The sequence below is a fragment of the Triturus cristatus genome, chromosome 3_2 (genome assembly GCF_964204655.1).
Source record: "Triturus cristatus chromosome 3_2, aTriCri1.1, whole genome shotgun sequence".
NCBI classification, from domain to species: domain Eukaryota; kingdom Metazoa; phylum Chordata; class Amphibia; order Caudata; family Salamandridae; genus Triturus; species Triturus cristatus.
The window spans coordinates 314395866-314421050 of NC_140584.1; the positions used below are offsets into that span (position 1 = coordinate 314395866).

Sequence of the window (25185 nt, forward strand, 5' to 3'; positions counted from 1 at the left end):
TTCTCACCACAGATATAAAAACTGGCCGGTGTGTGCTTCGGCACACTTAAATTACTCAGGAAATTCCTGCCACTGCTGCCCAGATCAGCGAAGGAAATGGTGACTCGTGCCCTTATCCTGTCGCGTATTGATTACTCCAGTGCTTTATATATTGGCCTTCCCAGTTATCAGCTGAAAAAGCTACAGACCATTCAGAACTCGGCAGCGAGAGCGCTGTTGTGTATTTCTAGTAGGTCTAGTACAAAGCAACATCTCCAGGATTTGCATTGGCTCCCCGTGGGACAGCGTGTTCTGTTTAAGGCCCTCACCCTTGCCCATGATGCCTTATACAAATCTGGGCCCTCCTATCTCAGGAGACGTTTTATGTGTCTCATAGAAATCTACACTCTACAGCGCAATGCCTCGCCGTTATCCCACGCTACCGCCTTGCTAGAACAGGGGGCAGCTCCCTTTCATTTAGGGCGGCCAAAGCCTGGAATGCCCTTCTACAATCTGCGAAACACTCAAGACCTTAGGCTTTTTAAAAAGCAGTTAAAAACCTTGCTTTTTAATTAAGATCCAGGCTCGTTACATGCCCCTCTGTCTCTTTCAAATTGGCTTCTGCGCCGGGACACTCCTGAGTATCCGTGCACGCTATAAATGTCTCATAACATAACATAACATAACATATTAGAGTTCATTTTATGATATATTTATAGATATAATGTTTATTATATATGGTTAACTTAGAGGCAAACTGTTGTAATTTCTGCCAAACTTTTATGATTTGTTATAAGATCTCTATTTTACCCTCCCTTCCTTCCCTTTCTCCCCCCATCTATAAAATGATGAAGACTTTTATGGTTTCCGCGATAGTGTCTAATACTGCAAATGTACGTCTGATTATTATTGTTGATCTTGTTGTTTTGTTATCATGCAGTATATAATGAATTCAATAAAGTCCTTTAAACATCATAGTGCAGGAAAACTGGGAAAATTTTAACTGGAGGAATGGTATCCTACCTGGGAAATGCACATGGAATTCAATCAAGCTCCCTGAATGATATACAGCAGATTCATCTGCAGCAATATAATCTGATTCACTAAGGTGAAACACTTATATTTGCAAAGGAAATAAACTTTTTGAATTTTAATGACACATTGTCATATTCTAAAATAATGTTTATTGCATGATTTACATGCCAAGTACTTTCAAGGATCGGCAGGTGCATGGCATCTTAATGGAAGAGCTAATCCTTGTCTTGGCTCTGCTTGTTCTGTTAATTTGTCGCATCACAAACATCTATTAAAATGTGTTTAAATTTGAACAACTACAATGACCATAATGCATTGTGTAATTAATGTGTACTCAGTCAAGGCAACTAACACAAGGGCCAATGCAAAGGTGATATAGCAGATGAAATGAAAAGTACTTAACTACAAGGCTCATAATGCAGTCTAAGCCCAGAAAGAGAAAAGGGGCCACTCAGGGCAAGAATTATTCCAGAGTATGATTGAAGTAGGTTTGATGGGGAGCCACCAAACTCTGTATCTTTGAATGTTTTGTTATTTACAGCCTGTCAATCAATCAGTCAATCATGGGTTTGTTAAGTGCGACTACTCACCCATAAGGGTCTCAAGGCACTGGGGGGTGGGGGGGAGGTGCAGGGTCCTGTACATCAAGGAGGAGGTCTATCGAAGAGCCATGTTTTGAGGTCCCTCGTGAAGATGGGGAGTGATGTCGTCTGTCTGACGTGGAGCGGGAGGGCGTTCCAGGCTCTGGCCACGAGGAAGGAGAAGGAGCGGCCTCCTGATCTAGACTTCCTGGTGCGGGGGACCACGGCGTGGGAGAGCTGGGTTGACTGTAGGGTCCTTTGGGGTGCGTGTAATTTGAGTCAGCTGTTCAGGTATGCTGGTCCGGTGTATTGGAGAGCTTTGTGTGGGTGAGAATCTTGAAGGTGATTTTTGCCTCGATGGGGAGCCAGTGGAGAGTGCGTAGGTGCTGGGAGATGTGGCAGTGTCGTGGCAGGTTGAGGATTAGTCTGGCGGTGGCATTCTGGATGTTTTGAAGCTTGCGGGTGAGGTAGAGGGCGGATCCTTGGGAGACTCCGCAGGTGGTCAGTGTAGGGTCCAAGAGGAATAGAGGGAGTCTGACCCACTGCGTTCTGCTGGAGAGGAATGAGCGGATCCAGTTGAGGGCCTTGTTCCGGATCCCTGCGTTGTGAAGTCTGCATGTTAGGGTGCGGTGAGAGAATGTGTGGAAGGCCGCTGAGAGGTCAAGGAGAATGAGGGCTATTGTCTCTCCGCTATCCAGGCAGGAGCTGATGTTGTCTGTTGCAGCGAGGAGGGTGGTTTCTGTGCTGTGGTTCTTTCTGAAGCCAGATTGGGGGGAGTCAAGGATGTTGTGCTCTTCGATGAAGGTGGCGAGTTGGCTGTTGATGGCTTTCTTGATGACTTTCGCTGGGAACGGGAGCAGGGAGATGGGACTGTAGTTCTTGAAGTCGGTGGGGTCTGCCTAGGGTTTCTTCAGGAGGGGGATGATCTTGGTGTGCTTCCAGTCATAGGGGAAGGAGGCGCTCGCGAGCGGTTGATGGTGTGGCAGAGCATGGGGGCGATGGTCTCGGCGGCTCTGTTGAAGATGTGGTGGGCAGGGGTCCGTGGAGACCCCGGAGTGGGTTGACTTCATCGTCTTCTGTGCATCTTCGGTGGTAAGGGCTGTCCAGCTGTCAATCATTGGCTTCAAGGTGTCGGGCGGTTGGTGAGGGTTCTGTGTGTTCGCCATCTTCATCGAAATTGTCGTAAATGTTCTTGAGTTTGTGGTGGAAGAAGGTGCTGAGTTTGTCGCAGAGGTCTTGTGAGGGAGGGATGTCTGTCGACTCGCTGATGGGTTGGGCGAACTCCTTGATGAGGCTGAAGAGTTCTTGCTGTTGTGCGCGTGTGTGGAGATTCTGTCTTTCTTTCTTGTATTTCTGATGAGTTGGTGGTGGCATTGGTGGCGGCTCTGAAGTTGTTGTGAGCTTCTGTCAATTTGGAGTTTCTCCAGGCCTTTTAGTGGTGGTGACATGTGCGTCTGGACTCTCGGAGTTTGGTGGTGAACCAGCTGTCTTTCCTGGCGTGTGTTGTTGAGGGGGGCTATGTTGTTGGCGCAATTGGAAATCCATCTATGCAGGGTTCGGGCTGCGGTGTTGGGGTCATCGTTGTCCGTGATGGTTGGGGTAAAGTTACAGAGTGAGGTGGTGAGCTGGTTGTCTGTGACTTTAGTCCAATTTCTACGTGGGAGCAGGTGCCGGGTTCTGTGGATGGTGGGTGTTCTGAAGGTAAAATGGATGCAGCGATGGTCTGTCAACAGGAGTTCGTGGTATGGCTGAAAGTGATGGCATTTCCTGTTGTGAAGATGGGGTCGAGGGTATGTCCTGCTGAGTGCATGGGTACAGTCACGATCTGGCGGAGTCGTATGTTGTGGAGATTATCCAGGAGGGATATGCTGTTGGGGTCTTGATGGTTGTCGAGGTGGAAGTTGAGGTCTCCCAGCAAGGTGTAGTTGGTGGACGCGATGGCCTGCGGGGTGATGCTGTCCATGATGGAGTTGGTGAATGGTCCGCAGTGTCGGGGGCGGTAGATGAGGGTTCCCTGGAGGGTGGTGGTAGGACTGGCCAGTGTAGGTGATCCATCAGGTCTGTGGGCTTGTCGGGAAGTGTACTCAGTCGGAGGGTGGAATTGTGGAGGATGGCGATTCCCCCCCCAGGGCGGGTGGGGCGGTCCTTCCGGGAGATGTTATATCCTTGGGGATTGGCGATGACAGGTTCCGAGGTGGTGTTGGTCCATGTTTCAGCAAAGAATGCGACGTCCAGGGCGATACTGTCGAGGAGGTCCCAGATTTTGGTGGCATGTTTGTGGCGGGATCGGACGTTGAGGAGGATGCATTCCAGGGTCTTTGGTGTGGTTGCTTGTTGCGGGCGGGTTGTGCTGGATCAGTGGTCTTGGCGGTGCTGCAGGAGTGGCGGCAGTGGTGACAATTGAAGGGTCCGTGGGTGTCGGCTGGTAATGCTAGCTTGCAGTTGTTGTTGTGACCTGGGTTGAGTGTGTAGAGTGCCGCTGGGTTGTAGCGTTGGTGGTTCGGAGGTCCAGGGTTTCTGGTGCTGGTTGCGTTCAGGACGTGGTCAGGTGCAGGCGGGCTTTTTTTTGGCGTGCCTTCGGCATGTCAGCGGCGCGCCCGCTGCGCTCGGCCACAGAGTGGCCGCTATTAAGTATGGGTCGGGGAGGGCTGGACAGCTGGGGGGCGGGAGCGGGGAGGGTACACCGGCTTGGGCTGGTCGCGCTAGGGCGGAGGGGCCGCGGGGGTAGCAGTGGCAGGGAAACCGGGAGAGAGGTGCACAGAAAAAGGAGTGAAAACAGTTTAATAGCAGAAAAAGGAGGATGGAAAGTGATAGAAAGAGAGTAACAGGGTGAAAAACGAAGGTGAAAGGAAAGAGGTGAAAGGATAAGGCAAGCAGAATAAATAGAGCGAGAGAATGTGTGCTGAACAAACTGAGCAACTTGGGGTGTGAATCTTAAATCTTAACTGATCTGAATATTCAGCAACCTACTTGATGTAGGTTTAGAAATTTGTGAGAATGCATCTGTGGTCCATCTTATGCATACCCTCAATTTCTTGCGATATGTAATCTAATGTATATGGGTGAGAGCCCAAGTGTCTTGTAACATGTAACTCTGGGTTCATGAGGTGAGACCTGAGCCAAGTGAACAATGGTAACCAAGGCTCTTAAGATGCATCCTGACCAAATGACATTCAGAAGCCAACTCCATTAATTTGTTCCTCTAAGTCAGTGCCTTGCTTTCTCTGAGCATCTTTTCAGGTTCCCTTTAGGGAAGTCAAAGTTTATAGAAAATGCTCTCTTTGAACATTATTGTGCTTGGCAATTTTTGCATTTTGAAAAATGCAGCATTTTTGGAAAAGTTCCTTAAAAAGTGTGCAGCAAGTCAGCTTCAGAAGCACATACCCACTCTCTCAATCATCGATCCAGTAACTAACTCCGGTTTAGCACTAAGCAATTCCCTGGGATGATTCTCTTGGTAACACCTTCAAGCAGATTACGTAATTCCTGTTTAGAGTCTGCTCAGAACCGCAAGGGTCCTAGCGAGCATAATCTCAAGACACTACATCTCCCCCTTTGTTAAATAAAAAGCACATCCATACACAAAAGGGCAATCAGATGAAAAAAGAAGAAGAAAAGATAGAAGCTGTTTAGAGGTCCTACAGGGAAACCCAACGATTTTGGAGTTGATGCCTCACCCACTAGATAGTAGAATGCTTCACCATTGGCTAAGAATTATTGTTTATCAATAGGGTACCACAGGCATATTTAAAAACAAGTACAGGGTTTTAATTGAGCATTAGTTTCTCATCACCCCTTATTTATGCATAGGTACCTTTTTAATAAATAGTAATTCTTTGGGTACCGTAAGGCATTTGTAATACTCTTTTTTTCAACTTGATCCCTGTTTTAGCCATAAAGATACTTTATAAAAAGAACTCCCATTCGTGGTTGAGCCTGCTCTGGTGGCACTACCCTACCAGGGAGTGAATAGGCGCCAATAAAGAAGCATGCCACTATTTAGTGGGAGAGGCGTCCTTGGATCCCTAGATTTCTCAGTACGATCTCTTTGCGATTTCTCTCTTTTCTTCTTTTTTTCACCTGGTTGTCCTTTTGTGCATGGATATTAGTTTGGGAGAATGCATCTAGGCCAGCACCCTCTCACTCTTCCTGTGTGAAGAAAATAAAAAGTACAGACAGCATTAGCATCATAGTTCCTAAATGATTTGTCAAGGAGCTTCCAATGGCCGGCCAGATCTGGTGGTATGAGGTAGTTGAAGGGCACCTTGACCATACGCTGATGACATTGGCTCAGATGTTTGATTTGGAAAGGTAGGTGTGGTTGCCTCATTCATGAGATCTGGAGCTGATGAACATTGAGGTAGGTGTTTACAGTGCGACACGTCCCGCGTAATGGACTTTCCGGGGCGGTGCGCTATCACCATGTGTCCTTTGCACATCACAACCCTCATAGGGCCGACATCAAACAGAATGTCTGTTTTCCACTTCCTTTTCTACCTGAGCAGTATCCAGTCTCCTTTCTTGAAGACTGTTTCCTGGGCACATTGGCGCTGATCGGCATATGTTTTCATATTGCACTGTCGAGAAATGTGTGTGATATAAACCTTATCAGCATTCATCAATCGGTTCAATGTCCATTGAGATAGTTTGGTTCTCGTGGGTCTCCCAAATAGCAAGGTGGCAGGGCTCTCACCAGTTGTGGAGTGAGGAGTTGAGATCAATTTCACTTGGTGAATTACCGACTTGATGGTTCTCATGAATCATTCAACAACACCATTGGCATGGGGCCAGAGAGCTGTATACTCTTTTAATGATTGGCATTGAGTTGAACAAGAAACTTCTTGAATGTTTTGCAATTGAAAGGCAGGCCATTGACAGATGTGAGAATAGCGGGGATGCCCATCGCTGCAAAGATGTCATTAAGCTGCATGATGACTTTGTCATGGATTGTTGACGACACGTCTTTCACTAAAGAAGAATGTGAATATTCATCAATGACTACCATGAGATGATGTCCATTGCCTAGTGGCCCAAAGAAGTCAACTGCAGCTCTCTACGAAGCATGTTCAGGAGAGTAAGACATTGTTAATGGAAGCTACGTCACCTTGGGGGATAAACAGTTACAAAGGTGACACGCTTTCAGCTCTTTCTTTACTCATTCATCTAGACGTGGGAAGCACACTCCATCTCTTAGGGCTCTTTTAGTGACTACAATGACACGATGTTCTTCATGGGCCAGTTCAATGATTTGCTGTTTTATATTCACAGGCATGACGATTCCCGAACCTCTCATTGTGATACCTTCTTAGGTGACGGATAGCTTATCTTGTACATTTTTGAATTGTTGAAATTCAACATCATCAGCAAAGGGTCGAACATACTTCATCCAAGATTGTGTTGTAATGATGTCTTTGGGAATGAGCATGTCCTTATCTGCATTCGAAGCTGCAATAATTTGTTCAACGGCTAGAGCTACTTGCATGCTGGACCTCCCAATGAAGTTGAGATACTCTTCAGCCACTTTGGATGATGAACTGTGACGATGTAGTGGCACACGTAAAAAGTAGTCTGCTTGCGTACAATCACATAGTCGTTCTCCTGCAGTCGCAATCCCCACCTCTTGATAGAGGGGGAATCTTAGGTTTTGGGTTTCTGAAAATAGTGAGCAATGCCTGGTGGTCTGTGATGTTGGTGAAACGTTTCCCATATAAAAACACTTGAAAGTTTTTGCAGGCCCATATTACAGCCAGACTCTCCTTCTCTGGCTTAGAGCAGGCACATTCTGTTTCAGATAGGCTTCTACTAGTGTAGGCTACAATGTGTCTCTGGGCATTTGGATGACAATTTTCTTGAGCAAGAAATGGCCCCAGCAAGCTCGCATCTACTGTGATCTCAGTATGTAACTTGTGGTCGAAATAGGTCATTTTGATTGCATTCTCAATCGCATGCTTTGTGTCTTTGAAACTTTGGTCGCATTCAGTAGACCAATGGGAGGAGACATTTTGCTTTGTTAAGTCTCGCAATGGGGCATTATTTGTTACAAAGTCACAAATGTATTTTAATCAATAACTGGCCATGCCTAGGAAGTATCACAGCATGGTCACATCCTGTGGGGTCAAGTGCTTGCACTTTATCTGGGTCAGGAGTCAATGTCTCATAAAAGAATATGTGCCCAAAGAATTTGAGTTTGGTTTTGTGAAACTTACAATTTGTGGCATTCAGAGTGAGACCTGCATCAGCAAGTAATTGGCCTTCTCGTTTTGTGCTGTCCTAAATACCAGTATGTCATCACTGTAATTAAAATCAGGTGATGGGTTGAATTACTCGGCGTGTAACATCCTGAAATATCTCCGCAGCCAACCATACCCCAAACCTCAGTCTTTTGTTTCTGAACAAACCAGCATGAGTCAAAAAAGTAGTAAAGTACCTACAGTTTTCTTCCAGCTTGAGTTGATGGTATCCTTTGTTAAGTCAAGACTTGGAGAAGTCTTTGGCTCCCTTCAACTGCATGATCATGTCCATGATGTGGGGACAAGGATGTCTTTGTCTCTTGGTTGCTTTGTTGGCCTGGCGCATATCAACACAAACGTGCACTGCACTTCCACTGTCCGTTTTGGCACCAGAAGTATGGGCGAAACCCACAGTATGGAACCAGTAGAGAGTTCAATAATGTCATGCTTCAACAGTGTTTCTAGTTCTTTCTCAACCTCATCTTGTAAGTGGAAATCAACTTTACAGTATAGTTGGGCAACAGGGTAAATGTCATCATTATTATGAAGTTGCACTTTCATTGTCTTGAGTCTTCTTAGGTCATGAAACAACCAAAAGAATGGGCTCACAATTTCAGACTGAGCACTGATGTTGTGGTTGAGCGATATCAGTCCCATGTCAGCAGCAATGACACAGCTAAGTAGGCATGCCCTCAATGAAGTTCCTTGAAGAACATAAATTGGCACTTGCACTGACATTGTTTTATGACTCATGTTTCATAGACTCTGTAACGGTTTAGACGCAGCCCACGTGTATACCTTCGTGTCTGACGGGGTAAGGCATGGCAGAGGAGACAGGATGTCAAACTTCACTACAGGCATGATATTAATTGACACGCCACTGTCTATAACAAAGTTTGTGGGGCAACCGTCCACCTTTAATGTAATTTTAGCACAGTGTCTAAATGAAATATTTTGCTCCATTTGGAGCTTCTCTTTTGACTATTGATCTTCTTTGCAAGTAGTTAATCCTACATTTGAATGTCATTCCTTGGTAGATATCATCAATGCACATCCGTTTTGTTCACCAGGACTTGATTGTGACGTTTGTGAAGCCTTCGTATGAAGAATTTGATGATGATCAACTTTGTTTTGTTTCTGCTTGTTGTAATTGATGTTGTCTTTCGGCCTTGTCGGTGTGGCGATAACGCTTCTGGAACTTTTTGGTGCCCATTTTCTCTTCTTGCTGTGACTCCTTTGGTTTCTCTTTTGATTTGCAGACTGTTACATAGTGGTTTTCTTTCCCGCAGCCTTTTCATGACTGTTCTATGGCTGTACATTTACATTCATGGGAAAATGAAAACCCACATCGGAAGCATATCTTTTTTTTCTTCAGAGACATCGACTTGAGCGCATGTATTTTGTGCTTCTGCTTACTTTCATGGTCAACGCTGACTGATTGTGCACTCTTCCTGCTTCCATATCAGCAGCTTGTTGATCTGCTAGTACTTCTGCTCTTGCAGGTACTAACATCTTGTCTAAACTGAGTGGCTCTCTCAACATGCTGCTTCTGAGACTAAAAGACAACCACCGATAACTCTGAGGCGCCTGGATTCTTCATCATTAAATTCACAGAACTTACAGCGTTTGATACGTGCATCAAGTACAAATTCTTCCATTGTTTCACCAGCTTGTTGCCGTGCTTGATTGAAAATATACCTTTCATAATGAATATTCGACATCAGATTGAACTTGGCCTCCAATGCTTCTTTTATCTTTTGGTATAATGTTGCATTTATTTGTGAGACTTTCTTCAACACTTCTTTCACTCCATCACCTGCAAGGTTTTTCAGGTATTTAATGATCTTGTTATCATTTTCCTCTTCCAGTGCATCTATGAAATCATCAAATACTTTGTTCCATGCAGCCCACCTGACAGCGATGTTCTGTTTCTTCACTCTGCCAAATGGAGGTGGTGACTTCAGGAATGAGGCTGCGATTTATTTCATGCTCACTTCTGCTGCCATTGGGAGCATATGCTGTTCATGTGGTATTTTTTGCACGGGAAACCACCTGCAACTGCTGCACACATTAGTATTGTGCCTGAGCCTGGGTCGTCATGTTCTAGTTGAGGTTGTGTGATGCTTTACTCTCCTGTGCTGGAAAGTAAGATTTTGTTTTCTTACCTGGTCGCCACTGCCATTAGTGTTTACATCGTATGCATGATGGCTCTATGCTATGGCATGGCTCAGTCTCTCTTCTTTCAGCCTTACCAGCGGAAGCTTGTGGGCTTTTTAAATGTGCTCCTCTGCAAGGCCTACAACTACTTCTACGGAGATGTATGTGCTGGAGCAGGGATTTTATTCCATATACGTCAACCACAGACTGCTTTGCATCGATTCGGAACGCATGTGGAACGCACAAGCAGTTTTGATATACCATTCCAAACTCTCAGGGAGAGCAGCCTTGTTTCTTCAGGGCGCATATCCCATACTCATCAGCATTTGTAGCATCCTCCTCAGCCCAGGAGCATGGAAATGAAATATGCCACACATGGAGCTCGGCAGCATATGCCCTTATTCTTCAGCATGCAACACATACTGCACGTATTGTGTCATCACTTTTATAACCACATCTTAACACCTCTCAGCAGATTATGTAATTCCTGTTTAGAGTCCATCGAGAACTGGAAGGATACTAGCCTGATTAATCTCAAGACTCTACAGGATCCTTCTCTCTTCTTAAGCCCCCACACCTTGTATGTCACCGTCTTTCCTCACTGTATGAACTTTCAATACACCAGACGTGTATGCCAAGTTAGTAGAATCCTGCTAGTTTCAATTCTTCATTATGAGGAAGGTCTAGAATTTGCACTGACTCACAAAGGTTAATTTCACTGTCTAATTATGCATGCCTACCAGACTTAGCACATTATAATGGTGTAGTGACAATTTATACTTACCTTCCACATCCCTCTTGAAAAAAGAATTGCCTGCTTCTGCCTTTCTGGTGAGTAGAACCATAAGTTCAGTGACATCACCACCATCTTTGTTGCCCACCATTGGCTTTCCCTTCACGACCATCGTGGCACTTATCCTGAAACAGCTTGCAGGTCATTATGACAATGTTCACAATCACCTTAGGTCCAAGGGCCACCAAAGGAAAGATATCTCCTAGATGATTTTGCCAGTCATATGTTACAGTCGGCGTTGCTGTTTCCACTAGTGCCACCGACCTGTCTCTCTTTTTATAAAGCTCATTCCCAAAATTCTTTCTTTTGTTGGGTTTTATAAACCTATTAATTTAAGATTGTGTTTTCTGCATTGTAATCTGGAGACACCTACTTATCACCCTTTGACCAGAGTAAATGTTATTTCAATATATTTCAGCTAAATTTATAATGTTATTCTTAATATATCACTCTCTTTCCACACAGTGATTATCTTTTTATTACTTTACAGATTTTGCTTTAATGCTTTTTGTCCCTTGCCTACCTATCTTCGGGTCTTCATTTCCATGTTTTAAATAAACCTCGAACAGAACATTAGATACATGTATAGCAAAAACTGCATGAAACTGAACACAGGATACAGAAACTGAGCAGTGTGTTTTATCTGATCTGAAAGTCATGAATGTCACACGTCCTGAGCCGAATATTGATAGAACCCTATGTGATGTGATGTTAACCCTCTTCACCTTCTGAGCAGAAACCAAGTCACACATGGCGTGTCGTCACCTGATCCAGTTTTAATGTTAAGCTTTAGACAAGTGCATGTGCAAACTGTATCAAGTTGATTTCAGCCAAGTGTTGCATGAAACCCAATGCAAGTGTGAAAATGAATGGATCCTGGAACACTAGTGACAGAGCCTGAACCAACAGCTTCATGAAACTTGCTTATTAATTACCTGTTATGATTTGAAATGATAGTGGATTAAAGGTATGTTGTCCTTTGCAATGTGTTTATTTCATGTGGTGTGTTTCTTGTGGGATTTCTGTTACTGGCATTGTAGCTGTTCTTTCATCATCCAACTGTAGGCTAGAGCTTGGCGTGGGGGATCAAATGCTTAACTTTCGAAGATGGGAGGCTAGTAGGAAGAAGCAGTACTGGACTTTTGGGCTCCCATTAAGGTTGTCCCTGGAAAAGACTGTGATATTCATCCCACCTGATATCTTCTGACACCTCAGAAATCTGAGTTTGTCTGATGCGATAAATAGCACCCAATTAAGGTTGCTGCTCAAAAAATGGGGCATAACAGAAGGCTTTGGGGGCTTATCACGCAAAAATTCACACGTGCCAGTATTATCAAGTCCAGAACACCTAGGAAAAAATGTGTGAGGTATTGTGCTCCTTGCACAACTCATAATTGCATTATGTGTGGTAAATGGAGTACCAACACATCACATTTGTTTACAACAACCGTAAATGAGATCCTTAAATTGTGCCTGGCTGGGGTATGACTGTGTTTACTGTGAGGTGTGTATCAGATAGCCTGGAAAGGGATGCCTGATACATTGGTAGAGCTGCTGTTTGATTGGTGTCTATAGAAAGATGGGGTTTGAGCCTGTTAAAACTCATGGGGGAGCTATCGAGATAACAGCAAATGCGACCCAACCTCGACAAATTTAAAACATGCTATAATACAAGGGGTAGCACCGCGTTGGTACCTCTAAATATTGTTTAAGTGCACTTCATATACCAGAATTCCTACACAGGAGGCCCGGTGTGACATCATGTCTATGCTCCCCAAGGAACACATAAGGGGCGGGGAACAATCGCACCAGTTGCCAGTGAAAGACTAGGCAAGAGTGCACCTTTCTCGAATAATTACAAATTGTGCGATGTGCCCTCACAAAAAGAAAAACTTGTGACAACGGGGAATGGAAATTGGCTGCACAAAATAATTGTGGGAGAAGCAGTCCACCCCCCAGATGAGTGGGTGCAAGATTTTACTCCATCTGTGTGTGTACCCCATGAAGGAGCAAGGTGTCCAACACAGGAGTACAGGATTTTCTCATTGAAGTTTGCTTCACTACAAAAGGGTATCTTTCAATCTCTGACAAAATATTGCACGCCACACGGAGCTGAATTAACAATAATGAAACAATAAGGATTCAAATGCAATATATGAAGCAATACAACAAAATTAGGTGAGATAAACTGAGATATTTTCACACCAGGTGTGTAGATTCACAATGGATGACAATTTATTTTCAACCCATACCTGTTGTGTCATTTTTGCTTTCAGAGCATAACCAACTTTACAGAATAGTCTCTGAGGTGTGTACTGCATGAAATGATAAATAATACATGAAAAATATACATATATATTGAGATACTGATTACTGTTTGACTTATGTTTAGTGTCACACAGGGAAATCATGAGTCCGTCCTGAGAAAAAACTCCCTTTATTATTGTGTCTCATGTAGGAGATTGAAACGCGTCAGCGCCTGCGGTCAATTGAGGAGTGTAACACCAAAAAGGGAATTCCCTGTCCTTAAAGCAAAACTATGAGACCCAAATGGACTGGGGAACTCAGAATGAGAACACCCCTCTTTGGGACTTTATAATCTGCAGATAGCTCAGGATACCAAAAAGCTTTAAATATATATGTCGTTTGTAGAACACTCTAACTTTGATTTATTATTTGTGTCATTTAATTATTTTTGAGTATGTCTCATATCTGTCTATTTTTATGTTATATGGATCCACTTCTCAATATGATTTCCTGAGGCGGCATAACCTCAGTTCTTTAAAGCAATATACCTATGCATATCTACTCAAACCCTGGTGCAATAATTCAAATTAATTTATCATCAAAGGCTAATCAGGGGTCTCTCTTTGATGCACCGTTTGCTTGGTGGGCGTGGGAGCACAGCAGTTTTTCATGCAAGGTAATCAGGGTTGCTTAAGGGCCCTGACTGAAAGTTTACGGCTGAAATACTACCCTGTTGAAACAGAAGTTTGCTTCAGGATTGTAATTACGAGTTGTCTGATAATTTTGGTGCTGATAGATATCAGCAGGTCATACTGGTAAAAATTGTCATGGGAAAAGGCCTGGAAAAAAGTACAAATTATGAATAATTTGGTGTGGTAAATTCTGATTTTGCATGTTTTTCATGTTTCTAAGTGGAAAATTAGGAATAGAAGGTTTTTACCATACTGGGTAAATACCTCACGTGTAGTAATTGTAATTAGGGAGTATGGTACATACTCTACCCCTATGGAAATCATGTCCTTAGAAGGAGGGGTGCGATTGGTGGTTGAACTGCTGATTTTTCAGTGAGCCTAAGAGGTCAGTAGCAATTCATGAGAGGGGAACAGACAGCCTAAGGGAGGGGGGGAGACAGTTTGTGAAGGATGGGCATGATTAGTGTTGAAGTCCCTTTTGATTGGTTAACCTGCAAGTTCAACAGTTGTTTTCTGTAATGGTGAGTGGATAGCCTGGATATCACGGGCAAAATTATTGGTGACGTGCTATTTGAATGATAACACTAGTATTTCTGTATGAGTGGCCAGTGGATGGCCTGGAAAGCAGGGGCAGAAACCTTGTATGAAGTACTCTTTGGTGTTTTGGGCTGCGACATTCTGTGGGGGGTGAAGACAATAGCCCTTGAAGGAGGAGCTGCATGTTGGTTGTTGGGAAGATATTGCGCTGATTGGCTTGAGATGCTCTGAGCTCTTCATGAAACGTGAGCACCATAGCCTGGAATCTAAGGGAAGAATTGGCAGTTGAAATGTTGTTAGATTTTTGGTGTGAAGTATCAGGAGTTTTAAATGTAGTGAGAGGTCAAAAGTTCTCGTTCAAGAGGTGGACAGATAGCATCGGAAGGAGGGGTCAATTGAGTGTTTGTGATGGAATTTGGGCAGCAGGTTGAGGTAAGCATTTCTTTTTGAGAAATCTAGATGATGACATGATGGTAGTGGTGAAGGGATTGGTGGTTAAGGTTCTGTTTTGTTTGGGGGTTTCAGCTATAAATCCGTGAGGGCCGAATCCATCCCAGAATTTCAAGGTAACAACAAAAGATCAATTTCATGCACAGAATTAAAATGGAAATTAGTCACATAGTGGTTATCTCAAACCTCTGGCACGGATATGACACACCTGGGAACAGCAATGGATACCTCTGCTTTAGTTGATAAGTCTGGGGGGGCACAGTATTTTTCCAAGAAGGGTGAGCCAGTGTGACATTGTTTAGAGGTGACGGGTGATAGATTTTGAAGTCATCACTTTTTGTCACTGGTAAGCAGGGTTGAATGTGGCGGAGGTGGCAGGGGGTGTAATCAAGGTGGCCTTTGGTCCAAGGGTTCAGGAGCAGCGAGGATGTTCATTTAAGGTGGGGAAGCCGCAGAAAGTTTGAGCCGGGCTCAATCATGACGCCTGGCTCTGGCTAGGCTCGAAGTCCCGTTGGAACCTCGAGTCTAAAACGAGCCATGCTTTTAATGTAGCTTCTGCCGCTTCTGTAACCTGGATGTGGGGTTACGGCTTGAGTGAGCTGTGGACTCTGGAAATGGGGAAACAGGTTTGAGACTCAGTGTCAGCTTCACATCCTTTAACTTAATATTTCCAACCCTATAAACAATGAATGGTGACCATGTGTAATGCAACTGGAGCTCATGTAAAGCACTCCAATACCCTCGCGCGAGTTCCCACTATATAAAAACTACAGAAAAAAATGCACAAATATGTAACGACAAAGACTTAACATAAGGAATCATAAATAAATACCTATTTACTGTCTGCTTTGTACAAAGTGAAACGAGAAAACTTAGATAAATAGCTGCTTCCCAATTTAAATTGTAAGATAATAGGCAAATGTTTTATTTAATCAAAATAGATTTTTTTCATCATCACATATGAAAACATGTTTAAATATGTGAGTCCAGAATTCAAGTTTTACAAAAACCTATTGTGTTGGATTAAAAGACTATGTTGTTCCTCTATAATAACTTGGGTCATGTACAGGGTTTACACGACAATTGCCTAGTCTTAGTTCACTAATGGTTCTTGTTTAAAAACTATCACTTTTAATAAAGCACTTCTCTGTGCAGTGCTATAATATGACTATTTCTGTCAAAACTTTTGCATGTTAAAGGAATAAACGTTTTTTTGATGGGACTATCTGACTTAACTTGATGTTTGAAGCACGACTTACACAGTAAACATTTTCAGCGCTCTGCTCTTGCACGGGCTCTAAGAACCAAGCCAGACCCTTGGCTTGGCTCCTGCTCACCTCTTCCAGGTGATTTATTGGCTTGCCCAATTCTAATGTTCATGAGGCATGAGCAGGATGGCAAAAGTAGTGGTAGGCTCATGTTTAGCAGGTTAACAAATATGGCGTTAACATTCAAGTTCAATGTGGTTAAGCACCAATGATGGAGTTATCACCAAATCACCTCAAACACAACACACAGCTTCCCAAGCATGTGTCAACTTACTGGAAATTACTGTTTTTCTCCCATTCATCTACCATCCGTAGGTTACATTGAAGTTCAAAGGGATACCAATTAATACCCAAAGAACCTGGTAAAAGCCATCTTGAAACTTTGATACACTAGCAGAAGAATTACCCATATTGCCAACAATATTTAGAGCTGAAATTGTGCACCTGGCTACTTTCCAGTATCGTTTGCATCCCATTTATCCACGGTAGACAAGGGGTGGTCCAAATTCACTGCATTAATTTACTTCTACTCCTTTACATCTAGTGCTTAATTTGAGCAGGTAGATGCACATTCTGGCCATTGGATATCAGTTTTGCCCCTTGTAAATATTTATTTTTGCAAATACTTATAATCTCATAACAATTGCTCAATTTGATTGCTGTCAGTGTTCACATGTGTGGAATCACAACACAGCTAAAGCTAGAGATCTGATCACCTCTAGGCACGCTGCAAACATACCAGAGATATTGTAATACGAACCCTCACATTACTCACTGAATCAGCGCCCCCCTGAAGAAAATACAGCCCAGTCATCTGCAAAATAAAGATGAAATAGGGTTAAAGTCCTTAGAAACAGAGGGTTGAACCTAGAGAGCATGCAAGTGAAACAGGAGAGGAGAGAGATCATGAGAGAGAGTGAGTGAGGGAGAGAGAGAGAGGCAGAGAAAGCGAGAGAAAGAGGCAACACAAGAAGGAGGTAGAGGGGGGTAAATGAAAAGATGTCATTTAACCATGGAAGTGGCTCAGTAAGTTAAGCATTTGATGGTGCAGTCTGGGTATGTTTCTTTTTTTTATTTCAAATATTCTTTATTGGTTTTCGATACAAAAACTGTAAAGCAATAAATATTGAGACAAGGGAAAAAAAGCCATAGCATGTGGAAACAACAAATCAAAAAAGAAAAGAGGTTACAGGTAAAGTAGAGTGTCCAATTTAGTCATTCAGGGGTTCGCTGTCTGGGTGGAATTCATTATAGCTGACATGTACATAGTTCAGTTCATACATACTGTCCATATAAATGAAATATATTGAAAAGGTACTTGGGAAATGGAGTGAGAAGAGGGGAGATAGATAGATGGGAAATTAAAGTGGAAGGTCGTATGTCGTGCTCTTACTTTCATATCTTTAGCACAGTGGTGAGAATATAGAACTACACATACGAGGCGCGAGATAATAGGTCAGGTTTGCACAATGTTCACTGAGGTTTACTGGTATTAAAGTAAGCATCCAGAGACTTCCAGATAGGTCTGTGTTGGGGACTCCATGGGGAATGTTAGCGAGCAATGTTGTCTGCACCCAGTTTAGCCAGGCCGTAAAAGATGCTTTGTGTGTGTCTTTCCAGTTTGAGGTGATTGTTTTAGCTGTGGTTGTTACCAAGAGATTGAGTATGATCAGTGAGATTTTGAATGTCAGGGTTAAGGACGCCCTTTATCAGATAAGCAAATTCCCTCTTTGGTTGTATGTAAAAATGTTGGCAATGAAGGAAAAGATATTATCCCACAACGGTCCTACTGATTTGCAGTGAAAGAGTAGGTGAGCAATGTCACTGGGTTCTTCCGTTCAGTGCCAGCATGTGGGCCTGTCTAAGATGTTCATATTGTAGAGGTGGGATGGAGTCCAATAGGCTCTGTGGATGAGCCATAATTCAGTCTGAGATAATACTGGTGTGATAATATGTGAAGTGACTGACTTTCATTTGGTGTTCCACTTGGTTTCACTTATAGAGTGAGAGCAAAGATTGTACCAGTTTACCAATCTTTTCCTGTTTGTGCCTGATTTTTCAGGTTGTAACAATTCGTAGAATTTGGAGACCTGATGTCCTATTTTGTTGAGATTACTGAAGAGTAATGGGTGGGATGGCTTCTTGTTGTGAGATTTTGATTTGGTGATGGATGTCTTAAGCTTGAGAAAATTATAAAATTCCCAGTTCTCTAAATTATATTATGATTAGGTGGTAGAGCCTTATTATTTATCAAAGTAGGTGCATTTGCTACCCAGGGGTCACAGAGTAATGTTAGACCTTCACATGTGATTTTGGAGCTGTGCCAGAGAGAGGCTAGACTGGAAAATTTAATTGGTGAGAGTAGTTTCTTGTCAGTGGTTAGTAGGGCATTCTTAGTTATTCTGAGCAAGTATTTGGAATTGGTGAGGTGCTTGTCATTGGTAGTGAGAAGTGATATAGGATCTAGGTTGTACAAGATGGCTCTTTCTTCTTTAATTACTATCACAGAGGCAACTGATTTAACAAGGGTTTCTGGAAATATATCTGACTCCCTCTTCATAACAGGATATCAGGTGTACTCTCTATTTGCTTTCTTAATTCTAATGGTGTATCTAAAGATATTGGAGTAGATTCCTCTCACTTATCGTGACATGCTTCATCATTGGCACCTATCCACTCCCGGGTAAGATTAACCCCTTGTTAAATCAGTTGCCTGTGTGATAGTAATGTTCAGAATTGGGAGAGTACAACGGATTACACTTTCTCTTGCTCGCCATTAGTGATTACGTCTTTCTACTTCTAGCCAAGTGAGATTGTAATTGTCTGATGTGGAGAACCAGTGTGTGCCTTGTTTGGTCAGGAAGGCTGTCTGGTAATGTCTAAAGTTGGCATATTTTGCCTCTCCTAGAGCAGTGGGAAGACAGATAATTTTCATAGCTATTCTAGCTTTCTTACCCGGCTATATAAAGTTTGTGATTAGTTTTTCTAGCCTATGGTGGAAGTTGTGAGAGAGGAGTAGCGGTAGTGTACTGATTTGGTAATTAATCATTGGTGTAATCATTTTTATAGTTTAAATGTGGCCCCACCAGGTAATAAATTTGGGTGTTCAGTCGTTTTTTGAAGGGTAAGCCTTTTGTTGTGATTGACAGCATCTGTTGAGTGCAAGCCAAACTCAGTGCCTAGGTATTTGAGGTAGTGGGGTTACCAGGTCAAACCTGTGTCTCCTAGAAGATCTTTTGTGCCTAGGGGATTCAGTGACTTGATCGCTGATATGTCTCTGTTCAACTGGTAGCCAGAAACTGCTGAATACAATTCAGTTGTTTCCATTTGGGCATTTGTGGATGTACTGGGATTTTCCATAAAAGTTAAGATATCATCAGCATAAGCAGAAAGTTTCACCACCTTACCATCAAAGTTAATTTCTGTTATTTTATCATTGTTATTTCTGTTCAGGAGGAGTGGTTCCAGCGCCATTAGGAAAAGTGAGGGAGGGCAAAAGTGGATACTCTTTTCTTGTACCATTTTCAAGTTTAAGTGGTTGGAATAGGAAGCCACTGGTGCATATAGAGGTGCTCAGATTACTATATAGGGGTATGATAATTTTTTATGAAATGTCTCCCAAGTTAAAGGCTTTGCGGGATTACCCAAGAAAGGTCCAGGATACACTATTAAAGCTTTCTCACCATTAAGTTTTATTAAGACTGAGAACAATGTGGACAATTTTGCCTTGTCTAGGACATGACAAAGGAAGTGGATATTGTCATTGGACATACATTTAAAAAAATCAACTTGTGAATTGCATATTTATTGAGGTAAAAAGAGGTTAAGGTGCTTGGCAAGTATTTTCTCATTCAGTTTGCAGTCCAGATTATCAGCGATATATGTCTATAGTTTTTCAGAAAGTCCTTCCCTTCTTTAGAGATCACAACAATGTTTGTGTCTGCTGAAATGCCCCTAATAGTACCAGATGTTGTAAAAAGTTAAATAGATCTATGCACAGGATTTATAAAATGTGGTCCTAAATCAGTTGGGCCAGAGTGCTGTATTTTCTTTAAAAGTGCCAATGGCTTAGGTAATCTCTTCTATGGAGATTGGTTTGGACAGGGTCCCCTTGGTTTCCTCTGATAAGTGAGATAGTTGCACTTTATTCAGGTAGTTGGAACACTGTTCATGGGTTATCTGCTTATCATCCGAGTATAGGTCCTGGTAGAGTTGTCAAAAGGTTTCTAGGATTTTCTAGGAAGCAGTTTGGACTGTATTATTATTATCCTTGATAGCCAATATCATTTTTGGTTTTGCTTGTGCTTGAGATATGAGTAAGTATTTTACCAGCTCTATTGGACTCACAGAGTTTAAGGCCTTTAAATGTGTTGATCCAGACACTAGCTTTTCATATTTCTTGTTTGGGAGGGGATAGAGGGTATTCATATCTAGTTTTTTGATGTGTAGTGACTCCTGTTGTTTTATTTCTTCAAGTTTTAATGAAAAGGAATAATTTGTTTTATTAATGTGTGCTTTCAATTAGTGTGCCTCTTAGTGTTGCTTTGAGAGCTCCCAGAATGTTTGTATATGAATATCCAGGGTGATGTTGTCTAGGATATAGTGTGACATTGTTTCTTTACTTTTCTTTGTATTGTCTGAGTAAGAAAGAATGTCTCTATTAAAGCACCATATCTTAGTTTGGGTTTTGGGCCAGCAAGAAGCGCATGAATATAGGAATGGTCTGATAGGAGTCGCGGGTAGATGTTCAACTGATCTATTGTGGGGCATATTAACAAGACCGCCGATAAAATTATCGCTGTTTTAGCGCCGGGAAACTGCCGCTAAAACGGCGATAATGGGCTTGCTAATATGCGTTATAGAATTCCAATAGAAGCCCAGGTTAGATGTGCAGGACATCTAACCTGGCCTTCTATTGGAATTCTATAACGCATATTAGCAAGCCCATTATCGCCATTTTAGCTGCAGTTTCCTGCCGCTAAAACGGCGATAATTTTATCGCCGGTCTTGCTAATATGCCCCTATATTTGGTAGAAATTTTCTGTGGTATTTTGTGGACTTTAGGAGGATGGTATTTACACTTGGACTGATGATCAAGGATTGTTTTGAGTGGACAGTTAAAATCGTCTCCTACAATGATGAGGTCATTGGAGTGTACATCTTGACTAAATGGAAAAATTAGTCGCCTCTGCTTAGAGCGGTGATTATCTATCTGCCCTTCGTGTCAGTGGTGCATGTTTCAAGTTTGATATTGGATGACCTTATATTTTTGTGTACTGCAGGGCAGAAGATTTGTTTTATTGGTATTGGCTTCCTTGTGTGTAATTCTCAAATTCTGATTTCCTGGAGGAGAATTATATCATCTTTGCTTTTAAAGAGGTAGTCTGTTATTTTTCATCTCTTTACTGGATAGTGTAGTCCTTTTACATTCATGGAGACAATATTGAGGCTGTCTGAAAAGTGTGGGGCTAGTCATGCCAGTGGGAGTTATGATGTAGGGTAAAAGAACTAGGAATGCGGACACAAGGTTTTTGGCCAGATATACATCTCTTCACCTGATGGAGGTATCTAGTAAACGTCTGTTTGTGAAGACAGCTTGTGAATGAAAGTGGAGTATGATGTCTCTTATAGTGAAGGAAGAAGCTAGCCATCAACTTGTGTGGAGCCAGAGTAAAATGTACATTCTCAAATTCAGGACAGCCTTCCAAGCATGGCACAGTGGTTGGAGACAAAAAGGTACTGAACATCTGGGCAAAAGACTCAAAAGGATAGGGAAAATACAAAAGGAAAGAAAAAAAAACCTTTTACCTCCTGCTCCACCCACCCTAATAAACATCGACATAGAGGGTACAACAGAGAAGAGCGTCTGTCCCTCAGCAATGGAGAAGGTTTTATAGTCAGAACTAAGATGCAACAGGTTTCAAGTTTTGTCTCTATGGGATATAGTATACAATAATAAGAACAACACTATATTAATGTAGTTGTGACAACAAAAGAAGAATTGCAGATACAGGAGACATGTTTAGTTTGTATTTGTGATAAGTGTGTGAACAAAGAACAATTAATGGCAATCATAAGAGACTTCAGTCCACTGTCATAAGAGGAAACAAAAAGAGGCACAGCAATTTAATTACCAAATCTACATAATGCCCACAACTAAGGATGGGAGCTCAATCAAGATGTTCAAATTTAACCAAATAATCTGGCTGGTGTATAATTGACATAAAGAAAACAAAGCTTCACCAGGATGCTCTCTTGAATATAAAAGCTAGTCGAAGGTTAGAAGCAGCCCACAATTAATGTACTCATCTAAGACTTGCAATGGTAGGGTTCACTATGTGGGTTCAGGGTTAAGGGGATTTCTTTACATGTCCATTTGAGTATGTCATGTTTTTCATGTGTTGGAGGTGGAGCAGGAGAATTCTATCTCGCGGTCTGTGATTTCATCTAGGAAATTGGAAAAGTCTTTGGGGTCCTCAAAAGTGTGGAACATGCCCTTCACAATTACTTTGAATCTCGCCAGACCTGCAAAGGAAAATTGCAGACTTAAGGCTCCTTGATGGTCTTGGAGAGCTAATAATCCCTGTCTGTTGTTGATAGTGGTTTTTGAGTAGTCTTGTGATTTATGGATTTTGTGACCATTCCAGTTGATGTAGTTGTTGTGGCGCATATAGGCCAATATTGTCTCAGAGTGTTAAAATCAGAGTGGTTTCAATACTATTGGTCTGGTCAAATTTCTGTAAAGTAGTTTGAATGTGGAACCCTGTGGACTCTTTCCAGTTCTAGTTTCTTGGTGAAATTCAGTCCAGTAACTTGAAGAAGGAATGATATGCAGGAGCCTAACAATTCCTCTGTCCCTTCAAGAATTCCAAAGATTATTAGGTTAGCTCATCTGTTTTGGTCTTCCAGTTCAGCTATGTCCTTTTTCATGGATTTCGACCATAATTGTATGCTTGTAGATACTTACTTGCTCTGGGGGTAAGTTCTTCCACAGTGCTCATTTTATGATCTGCCTCGACTATTTTGTTATTAATATCATTGATCTCAGCCCTTGCTGTTGTCATCTTCAGTTGCATTGAATCTGTGTTTTGCATTGTAGACTTTGCCAGGTCATGGACATCTGCGAGTTTTTTCAATATACGTATCAATTATGCTGTTGATGTCACTTTTATTTTTGATAGGTGAGTCTGATAATGGTGGTTCTACTTTTGAGGGCTTAAAGTGGTATTCAGATTCTTTATCTGCCACCTTGGACGACTCAAGTGGAGGTTATGTCCAACCTTGTGTCTAATGTTGATATTGGCTGTGTATTTTGCTGAGCTATAAGATCTTGTCTTAGGTGCTTTCTTTTTTCTTGACTGGAGGGTGATGTAGCTGCTTTTTTTACTTAAATGCAGGGGGGTTGTCTGGAGAGATAGGTAGTGGTGCATTGAATAAAGCGCAAAAGCTGTATGCGGTTCTTATCTGTTGAAGTATTAGGCTGTGTAAGAGATCTTAAAGTGCCTGCCCACAAGGTTACGATGGTGGAGTGTCATTTATGAAAGGATGTGCTAACAACTTATGTCTCTCTCTCCAACCTCTCCAGGAGGAGCCAGCCAGCCAGCTCTGGGTGAAGTAAGGTGGTTAGATGAAACTTTTCTGGGCATAAACTCCTTGTAATGTCTTATTGTGCACAGGCTATTGTTATAGCTGCGGAACGTCCTTCTATTATTTGGCTGTGTCATCTATATGTACACCCTAAAATCACTGCTGTCCACATGGTAGATTACTCCATACCAGTATTCCTATTGCTGATCTAGGTGGACAAAAGGCTAAATAGGTAGCCGCTTCCGACATTAACATGAATCATGTCACCCAGGTAACATTAATTTGAAATACTTAAGGAGATGTGAGACTTTTGAAGCTTAGATATCCCAGGAAAGGTCATTTTCATAGAAGTAAGAGCAATGTCTGTTTAGGCGTCCTGTTAGGGTCAGGCAAAGCTCTTTTCTCAAGTGATTGGTAAACTAAACAATGCTGAGATTGATGAGGTGCTGTAATAGTCAAAATGTTACCTGCAGCGGGTCTTGTAGGTTGCAGGCACTCACATTGATATCCAATTTTTTGTGAAGAACTTTGCTCCAAGTTCAGCGCCGTTCTGCTGCCCGCCAGCCGCCATTTTATGGGCTCGTGTCTGTTAGCGGAAAGGGAAGTTTTTCGAGAAAATCTCCCAGTAGGAAGGTTTGTCATCTGTTAAACTCCAGAGGCTATGCCTTCATGCCTTCCAGCATCAGGAACCTGCATTCCAAAAAAGTGAAACTTGGAATGCCCAAACTTGTGGCGCTAAAATCCGCGCTGCATAGCTCGGATGGAGGAGCTCATGGCTAAACAAGCCATCCACTCCTCTGTCCAAGCCACGCCCCCGGTCTGTGTCTATTTAAGGAGATTGAATCTTGGCAGGACCACTAATCCTTTCCTTTTGTGAGGTTAATACAGTGAGTATCATTAAACCGAATAATAGGAACATCCTCACTTAGGTTGTGATATATAAACTATGAAAAAGAAACAACATGATGTAGATGAAAGAATGCATGAGAGAGACGTGAGAACATCAGAAAGCAAAATAAGTCAAAGAAAGGAGTAAACTACAAGACAGGTGCAGCAAGAGATGCATAGAGCAATCCAAGGATAGAGAAAAGGTAATTGCACAAGAGGAAAATACAGAATGATTAGAACATTGACATCCAGCAGGAAAGAAATGACAGCAAGAGAGACAAAATGAGAAACTGCATGAAAGATGAGACTATCTGGAGAAGGAAGTAAAGAGTAGAAGGGGGCTATTAGGGAACAGGAAGATGAAAGAAAGAGAACCCTAATTAAGAGGGTGAGTCAAGGAAAGACTAGAGTTAGCAGGACTATAAAGTGATAGCATGGCATAGGATTGGATAAAAATAAGAACGGAGGCTCAGAATGAGAACGATGGAGAAAGGATAGAGACAGTGAAAATTCCTGGCACGAGAAAAGGTCAGAAAGAAAATACAAAAGAAAGGGACATGGACAACAGGGGAGGCGACAATTGGAAGACAGCATGTGACTGAAAGATACGAGGGGGAAGGTAAGTGACAGAAAGCAGGTGAGGCAAATAGCAGTGGAGGATAAGAAGCAGCGTAGAACAGAGGTAGACTGAGAGAGGGGAGAGGGTTTGGTTTGTGATAGTGGAACGGAATGAAAGCAGGA

The 25185-nt window shown here is 42.4% G+C and overlaps 1 protein-coding gene across 3 annotated transcripts in view; it reads right to left on the minus strand.

The window, feature by feature from the left end:
- Positions 1-25185, minus strand: part of LOC146857258 (uncharacterized) — a 318275-nt gene that overhangs the window by 11388 nt on the left and 281702 nt on the right. For 2 of the 3 annotated variants that reach the window (XM_085647764.1, XM_085647763.1), the window contains one exon: positions 16745-16783. In XM_085647764.1, coding sequence (XP_085503890.1) covers positions 16749-16783 — 35 coding nt within the window. In that variant the 3' untranslated portion in view covers positions 16745-16748. Of the gene's footprint in view, positions 1-16729; positions 16784-25185 lie in introns of all 3 variants that reach the window. The other variant, XM_085647765.1, reaches the window with a different exon arrangement.